The 26,303-nt window shown below is 45.6% G+C and overlaps 1 protein-coding gene across 2 annotated transcripts; it reads left to right on the forward strand.

The window, feature by feature from the left end:
• Positions 1–4,335: 4,335 nt before the first annotated feature.
• LOC119401694 (dermonecrotic toxin SPH) lies at positions 4,336–26,283 on the forward strand. 2 transcript variants are annotated; one of them, XM_037668616.2, is made up of 9 exons: positions 4,336–4,490; positions 9,280–9,351; positions 11,664–11,702; positions 11,804–11,839; positions 15,020–15,293; positions 17,090–17,221; positions 18,955–19,077; positions 21,960–22,191; positions 23,971–26,279. In XM_037668616.2, exons 2-9 carry the CDS (start codon positions 9,292–9,294, stop codon positions 24,176–24,178), a joined length of 1,104 nt encoding a protein of 367 aa, XP_037524544.1. In that variant the 5' UTR covers positions 4,336–4,490; positions 9,280–9,291; the 3' UTR covers positions 24,179–26,279. The 2 variants fall into 2 exon arrangements, with proteins under 2 accessions (XP_037524544.1, XP_037524545.1); XM_037668617.2 differs by lacking the exon at positions 4,336–4,490 and adding an exon at positions 8,619–8,697 and having other exon boundaries at positions 23,971–26,283.
• Positions 26,284–26,303: the final 20 nt, after the last annotated feature.

Consider the following 26,303-nt stretch of genomic DNA (forward strand, 5'->3'; position numbering starts at 1 on the left):
CCTCCATGAACGATTATAGCGCTGGCATGTGTCATGTGCTGTGCTGCTTAAGTCAGTGTTTGTGTACGCGTGCTGTTTCCATCTATATCACATTTTTCCTTTTTTTTTCAGTCCTCCCCCTGCTAGAGTAGCACACCAGAAAATTTGTTCTGGTACGTAAACTCCCTACCTTTCGTTCGTTTCGTTCTCGCAGCAATGAAAGCGCTGCTGAAATTTCTGAAGATTACGTGACTGACTGACCACCTGTGACGTCGAGCCCACCACTACTACTGTCTCGGCGGCAGCAACGGTGCCCATTAACTCCTTTTGTGAAGATTTACTTCCGTTCCCCCGTGCAGGACAGTCAACTGGGCTCAGTCTTATAGAGCAGAATTTTTCCGGAACAGATAGTGCCAAGGTGCCAACATGGCACATCTCCGGCCACACTCATACTTATGGTGTGGACTTGCACGCACCACAACACAGACAACACAAACACCCCAGGGTCGTGGCAGTCCCTCCTGAGTGCTTCCGAGCCAGCAGATGAACGCCGGTAGATCCAGCACGTGGTGGAGGCGGCAGTATTCCAAGGGATCCCCGCCGACCTCCTCTAAGCCAGTGCTACCAGTCTTCGTACTGGTCGGTCGCATCTGTTGGGTGAAACAAAGAGACCATCACCACCACCTTGGTTAACCTCTCTGCCTTTCCTTTATCCTTCTCTCTCTCTCTCTTCCGAGTTCTTGTTCAACCATTGCTTGTCATAGCTAGAGAAGAACTTATATCCCGTTGCAGCGTGATCCAAAAAAGAACATTCAAACACCATGGTAAGGCCTAGCCTCAAACCAGCCCCGTACCAGGATTTATTGCATGTTGCAAGGCATAAAAAAGCGAAGCCACTTAATGTACTGCTGACCACATGTGCACCCGAATGAGGACTGTTTGCTGTTACGTCACGCGCTCGTACACCTATTTCCGACTTTACGTGAGAATATGATTTCACTTTAACCATATCAGTGAAAAGAGGATGATGTGGGCGGGGCTTATGGGTTGTGTGCGTTTGAGTTCATGATTGAGATTCTGGTGGTTCGATGTGTTCACTTAGAGCGGAAAGAAAAGAGGGTTTCAGTATACAAATGCTTCGAAGCGAGGGCACCGAATGATATCGCGCAGAACCCAATGCGCAGTAAATCAGGCAGTATGGCTCTCTCATGTTCACTATTAGCTGTGTGGTTTCTCTAACATGCCCCAAGAGTTTTTCCTGACGTCTTCTAGCTTCCAACGCTATTATTTTACGTGCGGACCGTACTTAAAGATACGCCGATAACCCGATCCTCTGACGACATTCTCGGGCTGAATTATATCCTTTATTAACGTGATAGCGTTGAAGAGCTGGTTTCGCAGAAATTCCAGTGTCGGCGTCGGTGTCGGAGTCGTTGATTGTGAGCGAAAGATCAGCGTTCTCCATGAGCGAGAAATCGAGGAAGCTGCAAATAAAATAAATAACAAAAAATCTTCAGTACGTGTGAGCATCGAACGCAGGCATTCTGCGTGGTAGGCAGGTGTCCTACCACAGAGCCACGTCATTGCCTGAAACTGCTTCGGAAAAAAATACACTATAAGAATGTCATGTAGTGGGAGGAGTCCCTTTAACACATGTAATATTGCGTGGCAGAAGCGTAGACAGGCGTCAAAACATGTGAATTGCGCAACGAGTGGGTGTTCTAAAGGCCTACCCATTACAAAGCGCTCAGACATATTCAATCATATCACCAGGGGCAAAAGCATCAACAAAGTGAGCAGCTGTGTAGGTTCGCGTGTTGTCTTACGAACGCGTAGTGGACCATTCGCTGATTCCCAAAACGAAGAATAGTGGCGTAGTGGGCACTTCTCAGCTGTGCTTGCAGTAGGCATTTCTAGGATAGTTTGAAATGACCAATGTTACGCGCACAAACGTTCGTTCTCTTGCGGCACGGTTGGGGCACCCACCGAGAACCGAAGACAGTCTAGCATTTCAGAAGTCGACTCGCACGGGGCCCGATTACGCTATCGCGTTCTACTCTTGAAGGCGAAGCTCGAGCGTCCTCCAACTTTTTTCTCCCTCCTGGATTGCTACAAGAGAGAGATAATAATCTTTAATGAAAATCCCGGAGAGGTTAGCCTGCTACACTTAAATCTAATAGTACCAATCGCGTTTATTTCCGTTTTAGAAACGTCGAAATGGCTACTAAAGTCAACAGTTTTATTCATGTTTGCAAACAGAAATGATCACTTTACACTGTGCGACTTGGCGCCGTTTGCCTTTTTTTTTTTTTGCTTTTCAGTTTCTCACTAAAAGTCATCTAAAAGCAGATACCGGAAGCAAGGTCATAGGAGCGAAGCATCAATTTCGAAACCTGGCGTCGCGAAAGGCTTAGCTTGAATGTCTCGCTAAAAGTTGAGCTTCAAACCCAGTGGAAGAGCTTGAAGTTTTCTTCAATTTCGCTAATGTGCGGGGTCGCTCAGCAGCTGCTCGCAACTTGCCTGAAAAACAAGTCAACGAAAGAACATAAAAAGCTATCACTAAGAGCTTGAACTCCCGTTTCTTTAGAGTTTCGTTTTTTTCTACTCTGATAAATTTCCAACGAGTTGCTATTTCCGAAGAGACCGAGTTTTTGATCCGGCAGCATTTTAACGGGAACGCGGAGGCCAAAGCAGCCGTGTGCGATGATTAGAGAGCTGGAGGTAAAGTGTGTGCTATTAGCCAACAGGTAAGAAACGTAAAGGAGGATCGCATCATAGCAAGGAAAAGGGTGCTTGAGCCCTAAGGTTGATTGCGTTCACGAAGACGGTAGGGCAAGAAAGCGGAAAACAAGTGCAGGCGGCGGCGCAAAATGCTTCGGGCGGAATTCAGCGATCGTCTCTAATCCCAGGAGATTACAAGACGAGCAGGTACGGCTGCTTGACCCAGTTTTGTGATCCAGCTGCTTCGAGATCTTGGGCGTGCATGCGGATAACGACGGTGGTGTTTGTTGACTTCGCAGTTCATCGTTTACGTGCTTTCATTAATTTATTCATTGTTTCTAAGGCGAAAGCCTAAATGCCGCATCAAACGCTAAAATTGGCCGTCGGCGTCGACGTCCTGGGGCGTCGGCGACAGCACGCGTGGTGCAAAAAATGATCAGGTGATCTCGTCACCATATGGCGTCATCCTGACGCACAGTATGACTTCGGGCGACGCAACGTCGCATGATTACATCATTGCAAGACATCGTACCTTGGTCAAAGGTGGTCCGATCCCGGAGGCTGTGGAAAACCTGGTAGGGTGCCTCCGATCCTGGAGGAATTGCAATATCACGTTGGGTGCAGAAACTTTTCGAAAGTGGCGGGGCAGGTTCAGTGCATCGACTGAGAAAAAAAAAGAAGATGGCTTTCGCCCTCGAGTCGTCTTAGGGTGAAAGCATAAGGGACTCTGTAAGTTTTTTGTACACAGGCAGCTCTCAGGCTCAGGCAGTCTGTCCTCATATCCCCACGTCATCTTTTTTATTCCGTCTATCTTATATATGTATATACACAGATGTGTGTGTGTGTGTGTGTGTGTGTGTGTGTGTGTGTGTGTGTGTGTGTGTGTGTGTGTGTGTGTGTGTGTGTGTGTGTGTGTGTGTGTGTGTGTGTGTGTGTGTGTGTGTGTGTGCACACAAGGCAATATCTCTCAGGTGGTTGTACGCGCAATGTGCATGGTTTGCAGCGATGATGCTGATAGTTTGTTTATGTTATCTTTGCTTATCATTTCTATGTTCCTTCCTTCCTTCTCGTTTTGGACTGTGCAAGTATATATTGCGCGCTGTTGACGAATAAACCTTTGTTGTAAGTCAGCGCTGTAGTTTCTGTCTCACTTTTCCTGGTGCTCCGTCTGTTTTCTTTCCGCTATGTCGTACCAACGCGCCCAAGCATCCACTTAAGTTGTTTGGAAGACATTTGTTTAAGCACTAGTGTTTTGAACACAAAATCAAAACGCTAGTGTTTGACATTCAACGTATGCTTTGGCATTGATATCCCCTTCTAAAAACTCCTTCAGCTTTACCTGTATTCTGGGTTCCTGTGTTCAAACACCCGGGTCCTGACCGCCCGCGGCCGCGTCCACAAATCCCGAAGCAAACACACATCAAAAACAGCCGCTATATTTGAACTTCGAAGCTCGTCTGTCTTCACGTGTTGTCTGTGAGGACAATAACAGCGCAGTTTCGTCACAGAAACAATGACCCTGACACGCATCTTCATGTAAGGAAAACCCATTTTTGCAGACTTACTGGTGATCTGTTTTTGGTCAGGATTGCTCTACCTTGCCACTTGTTCTTGTTTTCTTCACTGCTTCTTCGAAATGGGCAGCATGTAAGAAAACCAGGACGACGATGACAACAAGATAAGACACAAACAACTAAGAACAGTTGGAAGCACTCAATCCTCCCTCTGCGCAGCTGGGATTGAGTGGTGTTGTGTTTGTGGACAAAGACCGGACCTGAATCTCACTGCAGGTAAGAAACACATTCTTAGAATTCATCGACAGTTATTTAAAAGTTCAATGCTACAGTGAAACAATATATTATTTGCGCAGTACCGGCTCTAAAACAATGAATAACAATGATATGTATATTGGACGCATGTGCGCAGCCCCGGTTGAGCCTTCAGTAAACACGTTCTGGAAGGAGCATTGACGCAAGCGTTTGCTTCAGTGCAGATAAGTTGAAATTCCGGAAGGACAACCGCTGGAATGTGAAATACGCGTCTATAAGTATTGCTCTCGCCCGTCAAATTATATTACATTCGAGTTAGGTCATGCAGTTTAATGTCCCGAAGAAACGCATGTGTCCTTAAAGACGCCGCAGTTTGGATCATGGCCTGAAAATCATCTTCAGCAAAAGGCGAAGATCTTAAAATGCTTCTTAATGCCCACTGTACCACACAAGCGCTTATGATGAGCACCTATGTGTAGCTGTGTACGAAGTGACGTGTTAGTCTGTATGCTGTGGGTAGAACTTGGACAGAAATGTGTGCGTGTGAACGTTCTATTTCGAAGTACCCATACAAGCGAACTGTTCACTGCCATGTTATTTTCTCACGTTGCTTCAGTTTGCTAAATGTTTTTCCTTCCTTTTACATGTTTGTTTTGGGTCACCATTTATTTATCTTTTATTTTTTGTGCTAAAGGAGTTATATAAATGTAGCAGTCGAGGGGATATAAACATCAACCTGCCCGTAGCAAGCCAGCTAGTGCAGAACAGAACAGAAGCGGTGCCTGCGGATTAGCTTTAGCCACCAAAGGAATCCTTGCCGTACGTCCGAAGCAAATTATCTGCTTATCGACCACATCACATGCTTCGGAACGACACCGGAAACTTTCGCTCAGTAGCATATCCCTGAAGACTCGAAACTTCAATGGTGGTTTGAACACTTATCGCGTAATGTGTCCAGTCGAGAACAGCGGTGCAGATAAAGACCGTAACTTTACTATCCTTATTCCAATGCTATGCAGATACCTTCCAGGCGCGTGGGCGATATGTACAGATTTTTCAGTTTGCTTTACACTATAAGTTTCGGTGTTGACTAATCCAAAGGCTGTTGTTTATTCATTTTCTGACCATTCGGCAGAAATATAATTTTCATGACCAATTTAACTAAATCATTCGCTAGAAACTGAAGATGTGAATGGCGATTAAATAACTGTTTTACCTAATATTTGATTGATTCATTGGCTTTGCTGTGGAAACTATGGCTTCAAAGGAATCACTTGACGTTGCTGTAATGAGTAAGTAGTGAACGTGTCTGCGCGGGCTTCTCTTTCTTTTATTTAAATGCGAGAACGCTTTATCGTAATTCGCTGCGCTCAGTCGGCATTTCACAACCCCGAAATGGCAGTCTGTTTCCACTGAGGCTCCCTAAAATATAACAGGCAAGATGTTTGAGTGGTGGCTCTGCTGCACTTGTGACGAGTACTGCCTGTCAACTTGTCTATCAGAAAGAGCACTGTTGCAGAACAACACACACATGTTTGTTTTTTGTTCCCGCGTCTCTATTCAGTCTTGTGCATCCGGCGGGGAACTTATAAACAACATCCTTCGCTCGTGACGGACCAATCAATCCAGCGCACGTGCATTACCCTGGCAGAAAGGAATTCTCGCCAAAATTTTTCTTGCGTAGCACCTTAAAAGTCTAAGCGTGTTTCAGCAAATAATCATGCTAGTCGGGGTATCACTTACGATGTGTGAGCGCTTTATAATAGTGACCGTTGTCCAGAGGGCAACAGTTATTATTGCCAGAGGCATTTGGAATGCTCCTTCGAATGCAATCTGTAAACTTGCAAGGTAATACAAACAAGTTTAAGTCTGTAAGCAAGTTGCTGTAATTCAGGTGGACATTAAAGAACCCCAGGCGGTTGAAATTTTTGAAGCCCTCCACTACCGCGTCTCTCATAATCATATCGTGGTTTTGGGATGTAAAACTTCAACAATTATTTGTTTAAGCAGCTGTAATTCTTAGGCTTAGAAAAAAACACCATGTTGCCTTCATTTCAGCGCAATATGGACCTGATATACAAACACTCAACGCCCATACACTGGTAAAGTTATATTCCAAACCCCCCCAACGTTACATAACGGCTACTAGATTGATTACATCTCAAAGCAACCATCACTTAAAATGTTGAACCTGGGAACAATGTTTGTCTTGGCCTGTACGACATGAGCTCAGCTCAAAGAGAGCCTATTCAAGCTCTACCTAATCCCTAGAGCCGCTAGCGTCTTCGGTGTTCGACAGAGCCCGTGTGCGATCACTAACGCCAAGCAAGACTAATGGTTCAGTAACGTTCCTCTAACACATACACAACATGTACCTTTGTCCACTTCCTGTTGCGCTCTATATCGATAGAGCAAGTCTTTATACTAATCGAGGAATTCTTCGATCGTAAGACCGAGTTCCTGGGTAAGTGTGGTCTCGCCCAGCACTCCTTCACAATAAATCGTCAACGTGGCTCTATGAATGAAATCCGAGCTTGATCCTGTCGAGGACGCCACTGTGTTGGTCTTCGTGAGACGTTCGTCCCGTTTTCGAACATGTGCCCCGCAGATGAATTAACACAGGTGGCATACCGAGTGAGAGGGTCATGGATGACTACATAACCAAATGTATCGGAAACATGACTAAGAAAGCGAGCATGACTTGCACGCAGCCCACAAAGCACAAAGGTACAGTACGGTCCACTCTTAGAGGGAACACGCGAGCGCGCGGCCGGCGGTCTGCGGAGCGCTAACTGCTGGCGAGATTTGGAAACGCGGTGCATGCGCGTAGAATCACAAGGGCGGTTCGTGTCCCGCGTCGTCTGCTACTTCTTCGCCCCCAGCGCTCAGCGCGCGCTAGCGAAATTCTATATTTCTACGATTGGAAGGACAAGCTTGCTATTATCTCTGCATCGGGCATAAATTTCCTTGTCTGTTATAAAAATCGGCCGGCTGGTGCGAGCAGCATGTTGAAAGCTTACTACTAACTTATTGGTGAGCACTTTGGCTAATTCATTATGCACTGTGCAAAAAAACAACAACAACAACAACGTCGACAAAGGGAGAACAGAACAGCACAAGCGTATGTGCTTGTGCTGTTCTCTCTTTGTCGACGTTGTTTCATTTTTTTTGCGCAGTTTTCCTCATAATGAGCACTTACGTGGTTACGCAAGTGACAGGCTTCGTTCTCACTTTCACAGAATTCCACAGCTGGGGTCCCCAGTCGAAATTTGGTTGCTGGGGCCGCGAATCGCATCGCATCAAAACTGGCGAGAAAGCAGTGAAACAAACAAACACCTTTTTTTTCTGCCTGCTGATTACCCGACGAGGCGCAGAAATAGTGATGGCTACACGAATCGCACTGCTGAAAAACGGAAGCGCTGGCCAGCGCTCGCCAAGCGCAGGGCCGGCAAATGTAGCAGACGAACAGCGGCAAACGCGGCCCTTACGCCTCTATGCGCGTGCGCCGCGTTTACAAATCTCGCCGCCAGTTTGCGCCACGCGGGCCGCGGGCCACGCGATCGCGTGTTCCCTCTAACAGTGGATCGCACTGTACAATGTGGTTTTTGCCGCAATGAGCACTTCGGTTTGAATAGACAATAAAGTTGGTGCCTTGGACCCCAAGCCGTTTGGGTACGTACGCTCTTGCATTCCTTTGTATTCCCAGTCGCACCCACAGAGGAGGGAGGGAGGGAGGGCAGGGAGGTCAACAGACCAGAATACAAAGGAGCGCAAGTGCTTACGCACACAGGGCGCTTTGGGGCCCCGGCACTAAAGCTCTCTAATACCGTGAAAGCGTCGGCCTTCTCATTGTCGACTGGGAGGCTACGCGCGAGTTTTAAAATTAAGCATTCGCCGCCACGGTAGTACAGTGGTTACGGCACTCGACTGCTGACCCGAAGGACGCGAGTTCGATCCCTGCCGTGGCGGTCGCATTTCGATGGAGACGGAATGCCATAGGCCAGTGTACTTAGGTTTAGGTGCATGTTAAAGAACCCCAGATGGTCGATATTTCCGCGGTATTCCACTACAGCATTCCTCACAATCATATCGCGGTTTTGACATGTAAAACCGCAGTAACTATTAAAATTCGGAATTCGCATACAAACTCGCCAAACTATGGAGTGTGCTAGCCTTACCTGCAGCGCAAAGGAAGAAAGCCACCTTCTCGATATGCGAACCAAAACTAGTGAGTTCCAGATCGGGGTACTCTTTTCCCCGTTAGAGAATCCATGAATATCGAACCTAGTACTTCCCGCGTTGTAGGCGGACGCTCTTTAACTTCCTCACCACTGCGGTCGACAGAGCAACCTCCATTTCTGTGTACTCGTATCCTCCCGCGCATCTGTACAATATTGAAAAGAGTTAAGAATTACCTTACGATATTGAGCATAGTTAAAATTACCATGGTGAACCGTTTGCTGCTTGAGTGAAACAACACATGCTCTCAATAGATGAAGCCTGATGTAGTTGACCAAAGGGTGAGTAATCAGAAACATTGTCACCAATCGCATAGTTTCAGAACCCCTGTGTTTACTGTTCTCCCGGCTGACACCAATACATTGCCCTTCCTCGCGCATCAGGAGCAAGCCATTCCAATACGTATCACAGAGCACAACAAGACCAAGTCAACAGAAATTTATATTACCGCAAGTATAAAAATATAAAAAACGGCTCAATGAAAGCTACTCTTAAAACTTTCAGAGCTACCGCAAATGCGGAGGTCTGAGCAAGCTGCTACTCACATATTTTTTGTTACGCTGTCTCGCAGGTCTGGATCAGTATGACAGTCAACTACATCCTCATAGCTTTCTTGCTCTTCCTGAACATCTGTTGCGCCGAGGTAAGTCAATGCTACATTAAGCTATTAGCATAAACGTTGACTAGAGGAAGATGTAGTCAATGTTGGCCTAGTTTATCAGGTTGCAACTGCCAAAATTAAAATTTATGCGGTCAAGTGAACTGTTTCGTTTTTTTTACGAATATATTGAACACGTAATCGCTGTCATCACTTCGCTGTTGGTTCAGGGGCCCATGTGGTAGCGGAGTATGGTATTATTGCCAGTAATGCAGTGCCTTATGAGGTAGGTTATTTTGTTTGCGTAAGTTGGGCGCGAAAGCATGGACCATATTCACAGAAGTTACTATACTAAAATTCCTGTTGCGGCCTACTGCCCTCTTTTCCGGTAGATGGACATTAGATTAGTGAGAACGTCCAACCGATGGCAAGGGCTTACGGTGAAAAAGTTTTCCCAGTTCGGTGTCCCACGTATCTAGCATTCGACCGTTTGCTTGATCCAGCATTCGACTGTTTGCTTGATCCAGCATTCGACCGTTTGCTTTCTTTTTCCCTCACAGCCTGCATCCGTTGCCACCATGTGAAAGGCACGTGCCCCATTACGTTCTGTTAAATTAAACGGGATGTGAGTTACCACGTTTCTTAGTCGGGACAGATAAAAAAATTGGCCGCGTATCTGCATGCTTCGCTGCAAATGTCGTCTAAAGACGATAGAAGAGGCGTTGCGTGAGATATGAACGCCATCTGACAATACGTCGGGAAACGTGAATGCTGTGTTGCGGGCTGGTAGTCCCGGCGCAGCAGCAGGCGAAGACCGGCGGTGACCAACGCGACCGGCGGGGACGCCAGCCAGCCCGAACACGCGGTTTGGCGCGAAGCGCCGAAGCAGAAGAAACGTCCGCACTCAACGAGTACTCTCCACACACTCTTTTATATTCACGTCGCCTGTGTAAAGCAGGAATGCCAGAGCGGCCACCCATGGCATTGGTACAGTGCAATACTGAACCGAAACCGAAACACAACAATGAGCTCGTGCAGAGGGCACGGAGGAAGCCAAGTTTCGGCGCAGTCGCATTTTCAGCGCAGCTTAAGAAACTAGGGTCTCTAGAATTACGTATCTATGTATTTTCTATTAAAGGAACACACCACCTAATACTTACCTAGTGATGTTGCGCCTCAGATATGCGTAATGTTTGCTTTTTGATCAACAATGTACACAAGTATGAACCTAGTCAGCCGTTCACGATGGCCGGCCCTTGGGCAAGTGGTTCAACTTTGGCCGAGTGGCTGAATCGAGGGACGTGCCGACAAACAGAAAGACAGACCAGAATTTCTGCGTTTAAGTTCCCCAAGAAAGACTATCGTCTTTAAAACCATAATTTGTATACCCACACTCCACCAAATTTTATGGGTACCGGCAAGGCCATGGTGCTGCGCAGTGATTAGTGGCACTTAACAGCTCTCACGAAAAACATGTTTCATTTTCAAAGAAAACGCCTTGGCTGGATGCTTATTACAGCTCACATTTGTCCTACAGGCATCCAAACTAATTCTAATCAATTGATGTCATCCTCCGTGTTCTATGAGCATTTTTCTCTCTGTGGAAAGGAAATTTGTGTTGAAGTTTTCACCACTGTCTACTCTTGTTTAAGACTTACGCGAGCTGCTAGGTACATGAGCATCGATAAATTGTTCAGCTCGCCAGTCACCGCGCTGACGAGTGAGTTCGGTTGCATAGTAGAAAAAGTTCACATCTGCCGAACGGGTAAGTAGGTTTCTTTTTTTGAGCAATGAATACTCACATAGGTTTTCACAATATGCTAAATTATAGGCATTGGTATTACATCCGTAATTGATGGACAAAAAGTCACACTACTATTTAATCAACCGAGCCTATTACTTGATATAGTAAAGCAAACGAAATTGGTGAACGATATACTTGGGCAATAACTAGAGCCGACCTCACAGGCTATTCCCAGACTTTCGTAGATATTCTAACAAGTTAATGCCGGTAATGAAATTGTAAAACATTTCTTCCATTCCAAAGGCTTTTACAGGTGCAATTCATCGAAATTTCATGGGTCTTTTACACTTATAATCACTGAATGGTAAACTTTCTTGCTTCAATTTTTCTGAAGTTTGATCATTTCATATTACTTTATTTCTTTGTAATTCGCGCATGAAATTGCACAAATACCTGTGCAGTTGCAATCTATCAGCATCTGCAGAAAGCCTGAGGCCTCAAATCAATGTTCTGCTTCATGCATGTGGTCGAATGTGGTCTTGTGTTTTAAGCGACTGAAGTTTTATTAGCATCAATTAGTCGCCAATTTAATGAGTCAACTTTCGTGTTTCAGATGTATTTAGACCATGAAATGAATGACGGATCACCCGAGGCAAGTGCTTTGGTGAAACTCGGCGTTGTTTCTTTTAAAAATGCATCATATTTTATTGAAATTGCTAGTTTGTTTAATGCGATAGTTTTTTTATGTTTCAGATGTACCCCGACAATGAAATTGATGGTCCACCTCATGTAAGGCTTGTTGTTATGAGCGGACTTTATTTTACCATAGTAACCTTTAGAATACTCCTAACTGCATCATTATTTGCGAAAGTGACAGAAGTACAGCCGTCAGCACGATTAACTTGAACGCTCCGCCTCGTAGCCTCGACACGGTGTGTTTACAGCAGCTAACGATAGATGGAGCACAGGTCGATTTCACTGGTGAATTTCTGTTTCTCCTTTCGCACTCTTTTGCTCATGGCTGCGTTCTCACGCGTGCCCATGAAATTCGTTGCCGTATGCTTATCTCCGCCGAATGCTTATCTCGGCAATGGTTCATTGCAAACTTAGCTATTGCTTTGCATGGAAAAGATCGAAGCAAGAAAACCCATAGAGCTTTTCAAATACATCAGGCAAGAATTAGAGATACGAAATCTGCAAGACATTACCAAATGCTGTATATTGCTATTCAAGGACTGAACTGGATGCATGAAGACAAAAACGTACAGAGACGAAATTTTTGCGACATTAGGAGGCATATGCGCCTACTGCACAAAAAAATTTCACTGCGCTGTAATGAGACACCAGGATATTCGCTATGCTCAACAGTTACGGAACGTCCCTGTTCCAATAGCACTGTATTCAAGCTTGTGGGCAGCGTTCGACACTCAGCGGAAGTGATAGCCACGAGACGCTTTGCGTAGATGTGGACAAAAGCCAGCGTAGGCTGGCATAAGCGGACTCATAACTGTTCAGTTAGGAGGTAGTGGTTATTATGAAGAGCTAGAATAAGAAAGAAAGAAAGAAAGAAAGAAAGAAAGAAAGAAAGAAAGAAAGAAAGAAAGAAAGAAAGAAAGAAAGAAAGAAAGAAAGAAAGAAAGAAAGAAAGAAAGAAAGAAAGAAAGAAAGAAAGAAAGAAAGAGGGAATGCAAGGGCGTTAACCAAGAAAAGGCCTGATTGACTACCCTACGCGGACGGCAGGATAAAGATTATAAAAGGCCAGAAAAAGAGAGAAAAAAAGGGGGACGTATGCTTATGCATAAATAGCTCAAGGGACTCAAAGCCACGCGCAAAGACCCGCCATTTTAAAAACAAGCACTACAAGGCTCTGACTGCCTTGTGCGACAGGATTATCGGTGGGAACGGTGTTCCAGTAGAGCCTGTAGGGTAACTGAACAATCGTCTAGTCGCCTCAACTTGTTGCACATCTGTTGTATGTGAAATCGAGGACAGCGAAGGAATGGGTGGTCAAAATTACAGGAGGATTTAGCGTAGAAAGAACCTGATCAGCTGAAGCAGGCTTGGCAAAGGTTACTGACCTCCCCGTTGCATTGGGGGACACCATCACAAACGTAGACACGCTCAGGGTTCTCCATTGGGGGGGGGGGGGGGGGGGGCGAAGTTTCGCCCCCTCTATTGGTCGTGTCCGAAATAAAAGAAGCTTAGCACCGGCTGCATAAATAAAAAAGTCACAGTTTCGCCGCAAGAGCGAAGCAATGAATGCGATAGCAAGGAACTAATGCTATACGAAGTCAGGCTCGCCAATGGATACTCTCAGTTTGAACAGCGCTTCTGCTGCAAAGGCGGCCGAAGCAGCGAAGGAAACTAGCGTGCTTCAAGTGTCGAGCTGTGACACTTGATAGTTCGCGCTCATCTTCTGTTTGTTCGTTTAGCGGCGTCCCTGAGCTCGAGTGACATTCGTACGCGCCGTAACATGAGCGCGGACAGCACGGTGAAAGCGTGAAACATTCCTCTACCCCGCGCCACGAGAAAACCGCGCGAGCAGACAGCGGAAGGGCAAGCTTCTCCCATGCAGAAATATAAGAAGAAGCGAGCGAGCTCGCCGACGACTTTTAAATGCGCCCGTCGGGCTCCTAGCGCCACCTCGCTGGTAATGAAGAAACGCTTATTATCGCCTTCTGTCTCCGAGTCCGTCCAGCGCTAAATGGTGTGTATATAACGCTCGCCGTTAGCTGCGTAGAGGATCTGCGTTTCGTGGCGTAGTGGATAGCGCCGCTCGCTGCGGAGCAAGGGGTCCCTGGTTCGATTCCGCGCTTCGGAAGCATTTTTCTGAGTTATTTTTCTTTGGGGCCTTTATATATATATATATACATACTTATACATATACGGTGCATGACGGCGGCGACGGCAAAATCCAGCCGAGACTGTCCATATAATTGCTATCGCAATAAAAAAGCATTGGCACAATTATCACAACGGCCTGCCTTTGCTCCCCGGCTTTAAGGAGTGCATAAACTTGGGAAGTAAACAGCTCTTGGAAGGCAACATGACATCAGGGGGCTCTCGCCCACTATTGTAGTCAAAAACCTGCGTGGTCATAGCTTTGCTCTTTAAACAATGACGAGACAGGTCTGACTAAGTAAAGGCAAGGGGCAGACTTCGCGCCCCCCTTAGATGATTTGCGGGGACTACGCCCGGCGTAACCTCCCCCCTCCCTTGTGCGCACGCCTGTGATAACATATGATCGTGATCACCTTTCATCCAGGGCTGTGGTAACTTGGCAGTCTGTAGACGGTGAAAAGTGTATGTTTATCCCCGAGCGTAGAATTGGGAATCGGACTCGTAAATATTGGTTCATACTTACAACAGTGAGAATTACGAAGTCCAAAGGACAGCAACTTGTAATGTAAGTTCAAAGGGATCCCGTAAGTAACGGTAAGGCAGCTTAAGGTGGAAGCTAAATTTACCTTAATTTACATTACCCACGCCTTATTCCGTCTGCTCCATACTTCTTCGCACATTGGTCAACCTTAACTGACTAATTCAGTCTAAATAAAACTGACGTACTTTGATTTGATACTCTGAATTTGGCTTTAATCAACTTTGATGCAGTTTAATTCACTTCATTCCTTCGCTAGTGTACCGCTTGAATTTTTGTACCGTTCGTGTTGACACAGACGGTACCCGATATTTTGACTTAAATACTATACGGATGAAATCAAAGCTTCGCTTGGACAGCCGTCGGGTCGGGAAGCATCACTGAATAAAAGATGAGGATGCTGATCACGAGAGAAAAAAACTAAGTATTCATGTTTCGGCACCAAAAACGGGAGCCTTGTTCATTGTAAAGAAGGCTCCCGTTCAGGGTGCCGAAACCTAAGTAGACTGTTTTTTTCTCTTGTGGTCGACATCCTCGTCTCTTATTCAAGACCCTAAGGCTTTCACCTTGGTAATGTTTCATCACTACAGCTGGGGCATCCACATTATCCCTATCCCATGCCGCCGCCGAGAGCCCACGCCAAGCGGCCCTTCTACATCATCGGCCACATGGTCAATTCGGTCGAAGAGGTGGACAAGTTCCTGCGCCAGGGCTCCAATGCTCTCGAGGTTGACATCGAGTTTGCAGAGAACGGTACCGTGCTTGGGACGTATCACGGCATGCCATGCGACTGCTTCCGAGGCTGCTTTAAGAGAACGCCAATTGCGGAGTTCCTGGACCACCTCCGCAACGTCACCTCCATGCGTGAGTGGGCAGCGGATTTGACAACACAGCCTTTCTTCCACAGGAGGGCACATGCGCTTGCTTTACGCATGAAAGTAATTTAATTCAAGTCGGGCTACCATGTTCGCAGGCGCAACTTTTTGCCTTTCTTAAATCTTCCCGTAGCTCGCGGTCTTCGACTAAGCAACTGATTGACTATGCAACCTGCGCTCTTTAAAAGCGCTCCTCATATTATGCTTGCAAACAGATTCGTGTTTCATTGAGGTATATAGTGGAAATATGTAATTCAGACCTCATGTTTGTGAACTGTTTGCGTCTCTGCAGATTGGTTATCGAAAGACGCCGTCATTGCGAACCCCGGTAGTTAACGGTGTGGAGAACAAAGGTTAAATATTAATTAATTAACTTCGCAACAAATAACTGCGGCACTACCTGCTTCCGCATTCTCACATCCCGTGTGCACGCACTTATCCAAGTGATACTAATGTGCAGCGTTGTATCGCTACCTGCACGATTTTCGTTTTCCATTTCCTTTGCCTAAATTACAGTGCATTCACTGTTTTCGCGTACCTCGCAGTACATCTTGCATGTAGTGCGTGACTCTCGGAGTTATGTGCAAGACTGCGTCTTATTGCGATAGCAATTATATCGACATTCATGGGAGCAATTTTTCAGTCGCCGTCGGCGTGAGGTTCCGCATAAATTTCAAGGGCGATTAGATGGTCCTATGTTCTATGTGCGAGTGAAAACGCGTGAGGGCAGCCGACGATCGCTGCTCAAGCGCGCTGGCCGCCTTCCTTCGCGCGAAAGGCCCATGGAGGGTCCCGGATGTTTGGGCGGGAGAGGGGGGGAGGGGGCAGTGCTGTTTTGTGCAGGGAAGCTTCCCTTCTTCGGGGAATTTTCAGTCGTCATTTTGGACGAAAGTGAAAACGGTAATCTTTGCGATGTTGCAGGGAATTTTAGGACTGGTGAAATTCTCCTATGATGACCGGAACACAGCGACCCCAGAGCGCTTTTGGCTTCTACAATCGGTTCTGGTGCATGCAGCACACAAAATTGTAGCCCTTGAGATTGGTTCCTGATAATTAGATGAAGCGATTACTAGTTCGCTCTGAGTATTTGACCCGAAATTCAGGTATGAACAATGTAGTTAATGGACACGAGTTGCTTACGAAGGCCATGCCTTTGTGTTGTGCAGGAGCGCAGGCGCTAGTCATGATTTTAGTAGTCGCAAAGTAGTGAAACACTCATTGTATTGGTGCGAATGTATATATGTATGTATGTGTGTACACTCGCATTCCTACGATTCTGCAGAGAAATATGTCGGGATTTTCTTTGAAGTATGCAGGAAAAAATGCCCGAAATATGGAATTCTCTTGTCCCGGAATTGGAATTATCCGGCGTTGTACGAAAGATCTCCGTGGGGGGGGGGGGGGGGGGGGGGGGGGGGGGGGCTGCGTGGCTTTTGCACCAACCGGGTACATTGAAGGGCCGGGCCGCTCTCTCTTGACAGGGAACCGAAAACGGCTCGTACCTTTGTACCTGCTGTGATCTCACCAACCAGTTTGCATTGAAGCGATAAACAGCACGAAGGTAGCTTCGCTCGTTTCAATGGCCGCGTTTGCTTACGCCAGCGTTTTCTTGAGCCACACCAGGTCGGATACTGAAGTAGTTACCTGCTAGCCTTACTGCCTATAACATTCCAATTTGTTGCTGTCCCATTCACTGCTTCGATCTTGCGGTGAAACTGGTTCTTTAAATATGGTTTAAATACACGCAGCCTTGACCCTCTTCAATGTTCACGCTTGTCATTGCAGGAGACTCCAGATTCAGAGGCCAAATGAGCCTTCTCTTTCTCGACTTAAAGACGACGAAACTTTCGAAATCTGCGAAGCCCGTAGCAGGCGTCACGCTTGCCTACAACCTCGTAAAGCACCTCTGGAAAGGCGGTGAGTCAACCTTCTTCATCACCCGCCGTTATAGGTTAGCGGTGAAGCGGTCGCGCTACTAAGCTACAGGGTGTGGGTTCGACTCCCGGGGACCACTGTCTCACGTCGACGGAGATTAATCGCAAGCACACCAGTGAACTGCAAACACACAATCACAAACGATTCGTGGTTTTAGAACGCAAAACCACGCAATATTTTTAAACCATTCTCATATTAGCCGATGTTGCAACACCGTTGATGTTGGGTGGACTCTTATCACTAAGAAATACTGAAAGGACAAAAATGGCATTCACACAGATAATTTTTAGTTTAGTCAGTAAAAGGCTTCAATATAGCGATTTGATTGAACAGCTTTTTTATTTCTTGTGTCAGTCTTTTCGAGAAACTGAGCCCAACACCTAGAACTTTAGCATCTGTCAAAACTCAATTTTAAGCCTTTGTTACAAAACAATGAAACGCATGGTTGCTTCGTACACATATGCACATATTCTTGTAAATTTGAACGAGTAAAGGAGGCGTTAATGAACACACATGCACATTATAACATGAAAGTTGCACATTATAACATGAAAGTGTAAATGAAAACGACAGAGGGGCGCTACAATTGAACCAAGAACATTTCCCTACTTCTTGCGCAAAATTCTTTCTAAGACGATGGACGAAACAGACACGGACGGGCGCCCGTCCGTGTCTGTTTCGTCCGTCATCTTAGAAAAAATTTTGCGCAAGAAGTAGTGATCATGGAGTACCAACTAGCTCGAACCCACACCTTGTTAAAAGAACATTTCGAAGGAAAGTTACAATCACATAATCGGGTAAAGATACAAATGAAATAAACACGCAGCATAAACAAAACCTTCTCTTTTCTGTAGTTTCCATTACCGACAATATTTAACGAATTTATACTCGCGGACAACTTTTCTTGGCAATGACGGGAAAGCTACGGGGGTGGAGCCTCTGCAAATGTACACCTACGCGAAGTAGTCCCTTACGGCGCGCGTTTCTCACCACTGTTGAAAGTGATGGCTGCGCGCAACAGGTGTTTCATATCGACGCAGAGGCCGCTTAGCGTTCGAGGTACGCCTAAAGGGCGCTACTTTTTCACGCGCGCAAAAACGCATAGTGACAACATATAAAGTGAAACAAATACAAATATCTCGCTGGTGGTAGCTACATCCTGTCTGATAGAGCTGCGTAGAAAATAAACGAGTATTTTTTATATGTCACGCGGAAAATACGGACACAATTGTGGGACTACATTCATTAGCGGTAGGATACGCGCGATTTGGCTCTGTAGCCTTCGCTTCATCGCCAAGAAAAGTTGTCCGCGAGTATAGGGTTAGCGATGCTCAGTGGGTATTAAGGACGTCTTTGTCGAAATGAGGACGAAGGAATTGGCATGGGCAGGGCGTGTAGCACGTAGGCAAGACAATCGCTGGTCAATAAGAGTAACCGACTGGATTCCAAGAGAAGGCAAGCGTACGAGGGGGAGACAGAAAGTTAAGCAGTTAAGTAGGAAGATGAGATTAAGAAGTTTGCAGGTATAATGTGGCCGCAGCAAGCACAGGACCAGTTTAATTAGCGAAACGGGGAGAGGCCTTTGCCCAGCAATGGGCACAGTCAGGCTGATGATGACGATATGATGATAATGATTATTATTATGTGCCCTTCACTGTGTGGAGTTCCCGAGCGCTTGCTCAATGTAACGTTTCTCTTTATACACACAAATGCAGTGCACCCAAGGTATAGAATGAACGTATTACTTTCCATTGGCTACGTCAAGGACCGTGACGTCACAAGAGGTGCCCTCGCATATTTGAAGAAGAAAGGACATGGAGCTCTTTTACGGAACATCGGTATGTATATCTCATCATATACGCTGTGCTGATGAAGTGTTAATATGTTCTTGTTTTATATATAGTTCCAACGACAGCATGACCTGCTTAGCAGATTTAATATTTTATGGGCAGTCGTGACGTTAGTTAGTTTTGGAATAGCTATGCTCCTCCGGTCGGGAATATTTAAATTGAGGACTACGCAGCCAACCATAGACAGAAAAAGAATAGTTGTACTTTTAAGGGACAAGAAGGGGGCAGAGTGTCAGGGAGCAAGCGGATTTTAGGGACACCTTAGTCGAAATCAAGAAGAATAAAGGGGCATGTAGCGCGAAAGCAAGATAACCGCTGGTCATTAAGAGTAACAGACTGGATTCCAAGAGAAGGCATGCGCGCGAGGGTGAAGTAGAAGGTTAGGTGGGCAGATGAGATTAAGAAGTTTTCTGCGATAACGCGGTCGCAGCAACCACATGACCTGAGTAATTGGCGTAACATTGAAGGGGCCTTTGCCCCTGCAGTGGATTTAGTGAGGCTGCCGCTACTGCTAACGAGGATGATGATGATAATGAATGCGATGACGTTTTCTTTTTCCTCGGGCAGCGACCTGGGGCTTCAAATAACAAAGCGCTGCCTCCCATTGCCTTGACAGCACCCCCATGCCACACACTACTTTGCCCACCTCAGAGGAGAAAACATGCAGTCTGGTGATCGTAGCAGGTGGTGGCACTGTAACGGAGGTGGGCTGCCAGTAGGAGACGAGAGCGTTTCTTTTAAAGCCTGGAAATGTCCATATTAGGCTTTATGCATCTGACTCCATCATAGGAACTGAGCAACGTAGATTTCACAAAACACGACTTCGGTTAATACACAACACAGGTGTTGCCGCACACATATAATACACCTATTCTCAAAAAGAATTCCGCGTTAATCGCAAGTCTTGATCGCAAAAAAAAGGGAAAACATGCCGTCTACGTCACAAACGGCGATTGTATGTTTTTTCTGCGATGTTTTTTTTTTCTTTCCCTGTGCAGTCACAAGGCTGACTAATGAATCTTCGTTTCACAGAAAACCTTGAGCTCCGCACTGTTTTGGTGGCTTTGCGCTAAATGCAGAACACTTAGCAGAGAAGTCGCAAAAGACACGGATGAAGAAGAGTGGCGCAGGACGGGCGCGAAATCCCAATTTTATTCGAGGACACCAAAGCAAGTCTACATGAGCACATATCGGCTCAATGAGTGTGGTGATTTGGGTTTGTTGGTATGGTTGCATGATAATTGATGGTAGTGCTGTGGTGTCTCGAATGTGCCTTCTTTTGTCCGTGTCTTAGCCTGCGCTACCATCAATCTACATATCGGCTCATCACGCGCCAACATTACATCCCTATCAGGAGGAGGCCCATATCAGTGACACACCCTCAGTGAAAAGCTTTTTTCCATACCAACAGGACATTGAAATTTCCATGCGTTTTGTCTTGGCTTTATCTAAATGACTCTCAGTGTTCCGTTTTACGTTTTATTATTATTTATCTTTTTATTTTATATACTTTTTTATCTTTTCTCCTCCACTGCATTTGTATTTTTTGCGCATAAACATTTCAATGTCGTGTTGGTACGAAAAATAGATGTTCACTGGGGGTGTGTCATTGATATGGGCCTCACGATAGGGATATCATTTTGGCGCGTGATGGGCCGATGTGCGTTCATATAGACTTGCTTTGCTGTTCCCAAATAAAGCTGGAGGTTTGCGCCCGCCATGTGTACCACCGAGCGTCAACACGAGTGACGAAAGAAAATGTTGACGTCACCCTGTGACGTCAGCATGGCATCAAAGGTCGCCAAATTTTGTGACGTCATGACGGCGTCATCATGACGTCACATAACTTGACGAAACGCGATGACGTCCCCACGTGACATCATCACTTGGTCAAAGGTGGGTCGATCGAGGCACTGTAAAATCCCATAAAGTGCAGAAAGCTTCCAATGCATCCAATCTCTGAGGCAGTGCGAAACCGCATTGGGTGCAGAAAGCTTTCGGGCGTGGTTATCAATAAGATCGACTGATAAGAAAAAAAACATGGCTTTTGGCTTCGAGTCGTCTTAGGCAAATGCAAATGATGATGCGAGAATTCAGTATACCATCTCTAAGAAATTCCCGGATTTTATTCATCTATTGACACCCTGGAAAAGTTCATCATGTCACAACAGAGATATGGAAGCTATAATTACGAAGTTGCGCTGTCGTAGTCCATCATTGAATTTTTATTTATATAGAGCCGGCTTGGCACCATCACCGCTTTGTTGTTATTGTAGGGAAGAGGAAACAATAGAACACTTTGTGATCTCTTGTCAAAAGTTTTCTGCATTGCGAAAGACATCTCTAGAAACGCCGTCACGCATCATTGGATTAGAGTTGACAACCTCAAATTTACTACCTCTGGGTGCACGTACCCTTGGGCACAGCAGCGGGAAAGTATGCGATGCCATGCAAGATTTCATAGAACAGTCAAAGAGATTTACTCAATAACCACAGTTCCAAAGTTCCATAGATAACCACAAGTAAACTACAGCAAGATTCTGTTCTATATTAATTTATTGCTTATTCAATAAGAATTAATTCCACCCACCTTTTCTCCTTTCTTTTGTTTTTTTTAAATATTATTCTCACAAAATTAACTTGCAAAAGATCTTTTCGTTGTACAAAATGGGAAATTATTCTCATTTCTAGTTTTTAAAAAAAAATTTTACAAGCTACCCGATTCTTGGCCAATCCCCTTGAGTGGGCGTGAGCCAGCAGTACAGAATCTACATCTACATCTACATCTGCATCTACATCTACAAATGCATAACGGACCATGTAACTTTTTAGAAGCCCTGCGCGAGCCATATGTTTTCCTTTTCGCACAGGTTTCGACGTGGGAATGAATGACCCGCTGGACAATATCGCGCGTATGTACAAGAAGCTACACATCAACGGTCACCGGTGGCAAGGGGACGGACTGTCCAACTGTCTGAGGTTCCTCATGCCCGTGGACAGGCTTAAAGCCGCGGTGAAGTTACGGGACAGCAAGCGCGGTTATATCGACAAGGTCTACCACTGGACCATAGACCTGCCATTTTACATAGAGAAGAGCATCAGGTCAGTTCCAGCAGTTTCTTCGGCTTGTGGTAATTGACTCCTAAGAGAATTATCAAATCACTACTCTGTAAAACTGAGCGAGGCGAGCTGTAGGCTCAGTCTACAACCGTATTTCCCGACAGAGTAAGCATTATGTTGCTCATCTTATTCAAGTGCATATACTCATCATCACCATAATTATAATCATCATCCTTGACCTTGTCCTCAGGGCGTGGCCTGTCTGGAAAAAGCGTCGAGCTCAGTGCCTCCTCAGAATGAGAATACACCTGAAACTCAAAAGTATCTTTGTTGCACAAACACTGAATTGGTAGTAACAAAATGTATGTCCTTATCACCGAAAGCAAGTTTAACTGATTGCTAGAAACAGAACGCGGATGCAGAACCTCAAGGTTATTAGCCATATTTCTGAAATTCAATAACTTAAAAAGCTACAACACGAAGTTCCTAACTCATAATGGGCAAAAAACAGCGCGCAGACGGACGGGACAGTTGAGAGTCAGCGTTTGTTCTGTGTATACCTTTCTTCGTCCCGTCCGTCTGCACGCTGTTTTTTGCCCATTATGTATCACCAACTAGCCCAACTTTCAGTCCTGCTGCAGTTTATTCCTAACTCACTAACTCTTTACGAAGATCCTCTAGCAAAAATGCAGTACTACAGTATCACGCATACGTTCAGGGCATCTATAGCACCATGTGCAGATCTTACCACCTTCGGGATACTTTCAAGACCTAGAGGACTAGATTGTGACCTACATTCACCGGGGGTTCAAGGAAAATATCTTCATCTCATCATAAAACCCTGTCGTGCTATCACAGTCCACAGTCACACATTAGCATCATGTACGTACAGAACCTTGAGCCTTACTAAAACATGTTCGTCTTCCTGGCAAAGCATTGCAAGACCTGAAACAATGCTGGATAGGCAGCTGCATCTACGTGTTTCGCAGAGCAAATTAATTCTGTCTCTCCCTAATGCACGGTTGTTTATCTGCTTATTTTCTAGGGCTGTGCGAATAGTGAATTTTAGAACCGAATTGAATACAAATCGAATAGCAATGACACCGAATCCAATACGAATACGATTCGAATACTATTCGAATAGTTTTCGAATAGTAAGGCAGACATTTTCAAAGCCATCTCAGAATGGTAATGGGACCATTTTCGAAGCCACCCGAAAATTGCACAACATTGCATTTGAAACAAATCTTCGCAAGGTTTCACATATGAACATTACGAATACTTTTAACTGATAAATACTACAGTTGTGTAACCTGAACGAGGTCGTATACAGCACCAGCTAGTCTTAGAAATGTATTGTACCTGCAGCTTGAAATGCAGCAGTGACTACAGTATTCACTGTGGCAGTTTGTCAACCGCTTTTAAATAAAATCGACATATAAATATTAAACAACATTCATGATTCAACATCATCGTGAATGTCACGATGAAGATAGTGAATTGAGGACTCTGTCGCATATGCGGCGCTGCAGTTTTAAGCAAAGCTGTCTTGATCCTTTGATTAATATAACGTCGATTGTGACGTAAAACCTTGGGCTGCATGTATCTTGGTAGTTCGACAGTTACAACGAGAAACGTTACCCCTCTCTTGCATTTCGTTGTTTTGAGGTTTTTTAATGTGTTTATTGTTCGAAAAATATTCGGTATTTTTAATGTGCACTATTCGGTTTGAGTACCGATTCGAATAGAACGCTATTCGATTCGTTATTCGAAATTTTTCGAATATTTGCCCACCCCTATTATTTTCTCATTCTTTCGCAGGCTTGGCGTCGACGGTATCATCACCAATCAACCCCACAACGTGCTCGGCGTCGTCACGAGCATTTTCTTTCAGAAGCGCCTCAAGGTTGCCAGCATGAAAGACAGCCCCTGGCAGAAAATACGCCGAACACCGCAGGAAGTGCTCGAAGATGAGGGAGACACGGATACGAATATGGTCGGCGGAGGAGACGCGGGACCCGGCAAATAATCGATAACCTGGGTCACCAAGCGCAGTGCCCGCAACATCATCAGCAAATGAGTGCATTGAATGACCGAACTCTTTACTCTGGCGTTCCGGCGATTTGCGTGGACGCGTTCAAGATAGCTGCAGGATGAGTATGAGCGTGCTGTCAATACGACATTTATAGTCGTTTAAACCTAAGAATAAATCTAAGCTCCGCCCAACAGCGGTCGCTGTCCCAATCAGAGAGAATTTGCAGGGATGTCCCATCCAATTTCATTTGCTCATTTTTGGTGACGTCAAGCAGCTTTGGCGTATTTCAGGTAGGTGAATTTTCCCATTCAGACACGTGTTGGCTTTGCTGGTTTTCGGTGATTAAGTTGAACTTCCTGGCAAACTCAGCAAAGATTCCGACATCGCTGCTGAGTTGGTTGGTTAGTTACAACTTTATTTAATTGTCCTACATAACTTTTGGCGACACAGGCTCATGTGACCCGCGATATCGTGTCTCAGCGCCACCTAGCCAGCCTGCTGGACGGCCCAGAATTGGTCGCCGAGATTTTACCGACGGCCCACCGTAGCGATGGGGTCTCGGAGTTTAACCCGTTATTACGTTGGGTGCTACATTCCCATAGCATGTGTTTGAGTGTAGCTGTTTCTTGTTTCCATATCTTGCATGTGTCTTCTTTGTGTACTTCGGGAAATATCCGTTTGAGGTGAAACGGTTTCGAGAAGGTATTTATTAGTAGATAAAGTGGATGCTTCGGTGTGTTGGTACGACATTGCAGAAAGAAAATAGCGCAAAAGTCGGGGTACCTTAATAAGGAGGACACAAACAACAGCGCTGACTTACAACAAAGGTTTATTCATCACCGCGCAATATATAACTGCGCAGTCCAAAACTAAAGGAAAGAAGGAACATAGAAATGATAAGCAAAGCTACATAGAACATGAAAAGTAGCAATGGCTAGGCCGGGCAGAGTGTGCTCGAGCAGGCCTTCAATAGCATTGTCAGGCAAGGAAATTGATTATCTCTCAGATGGTTGCACGCACAATGTGCATGGTTTGCTGCGGCGATGCCTTTAGTTTGCTTATATCATCTTTGTCCATCATTTCTATGTTGCTTTTTTTTCTTTTCCTTTTGGACTGCGCAAGTACATATTGTGCGGTGTCAACGAATAAACCTTTGTTGTAAGTCAGCGCCGTTCTTTGTGTCTTCCTTTTTCTGATGCCACGCCTTTTTGCGCTGTTTTCTTCCAGATATTTGGTTGTGGTTGGCGTAGGGCCACTGCTTGTGCCCTGTTTATGTCTTTGTGGGGTGGTGGGGATGTTCTTCTGGCTTGTTGATAGATCTTTGTGATGTCGTTGTATCTGGTCAGTCTGTCTCGTGAAACATGATATTGACAAGGAGCACTGGCTGCGGACGAGCCGTAGAAGACAAAGACGAACAGTTTGTGGCACGTGGCTCGGGCATGCGCGAGAAACGTCAGTCCCGGCCTGGCCTTCACGAAGTAAAGTTTGAAATGTTCTTGCTGTCGTTGCCTCCATGTCCTCTCTGAGGGCTCCGACCGACCAATGGCCCCGAGCCTACGAAGTTCAACTAGGGACGACGTACTTTGAATAATTTTTATGCGTAGTATTTGCATTAGCGGCGAGAAAGTACTCATGGTTGCAACGGCAACCACTAGCACGACTTTCTTGCGCGGATGATTGGCAAGGTGCCGTAGTTATGGGGGCGAAGCCTGTATTTATTCCTAGGTTTTAAGCTATTATAGTATTAACAATAATAATTGTTGAGGTGTTATTAACGTTCCAAAACCACGGTATTAATATGAGTCCGGGATTCGTTCCCGCGACGTTCGGGTCAGCATACAACCGATTATAGTAAAGCGTTTCTCTAGGCAAACAAGAAGAAAGGAAATAAACCTTAATAAATGGGGAAAGGTAGGAGGCAGAAGGGGGAGGTAAGAGTCTGAGTCAATCGGAGGGGGCTATGCAGGCATTCAGCAGGCAGCGACCTTCGCCCCCCTGTCCGCGATCCCGACTTGGGTTAGAAGGTTAGTGGATTTTGGTGCGGTGTCCCATGCCTCCTGCGAGAGAGCTTGCCGCGAAAGATTTATAGTCAACGCTGAATGCTGTGGCATCTTATCTT

The sequence above is a fragment of the Rhipicephalus sanguineus genome, chromosome 8, assembly GCF_013339695.2.
Source record: "Rhipicephalus sanguineus isolate Rsan-2018 chromosome 8, BIME_Rsan_1.4, whole genome shotgun sequence".
Taxonomy (NCBI): Eukaryota; Metazoa; Arthropoda; class Arachnida; order Ixodida; family Ixodidae; genus Rhipicephalus; species Rhipicephalus sanguineus.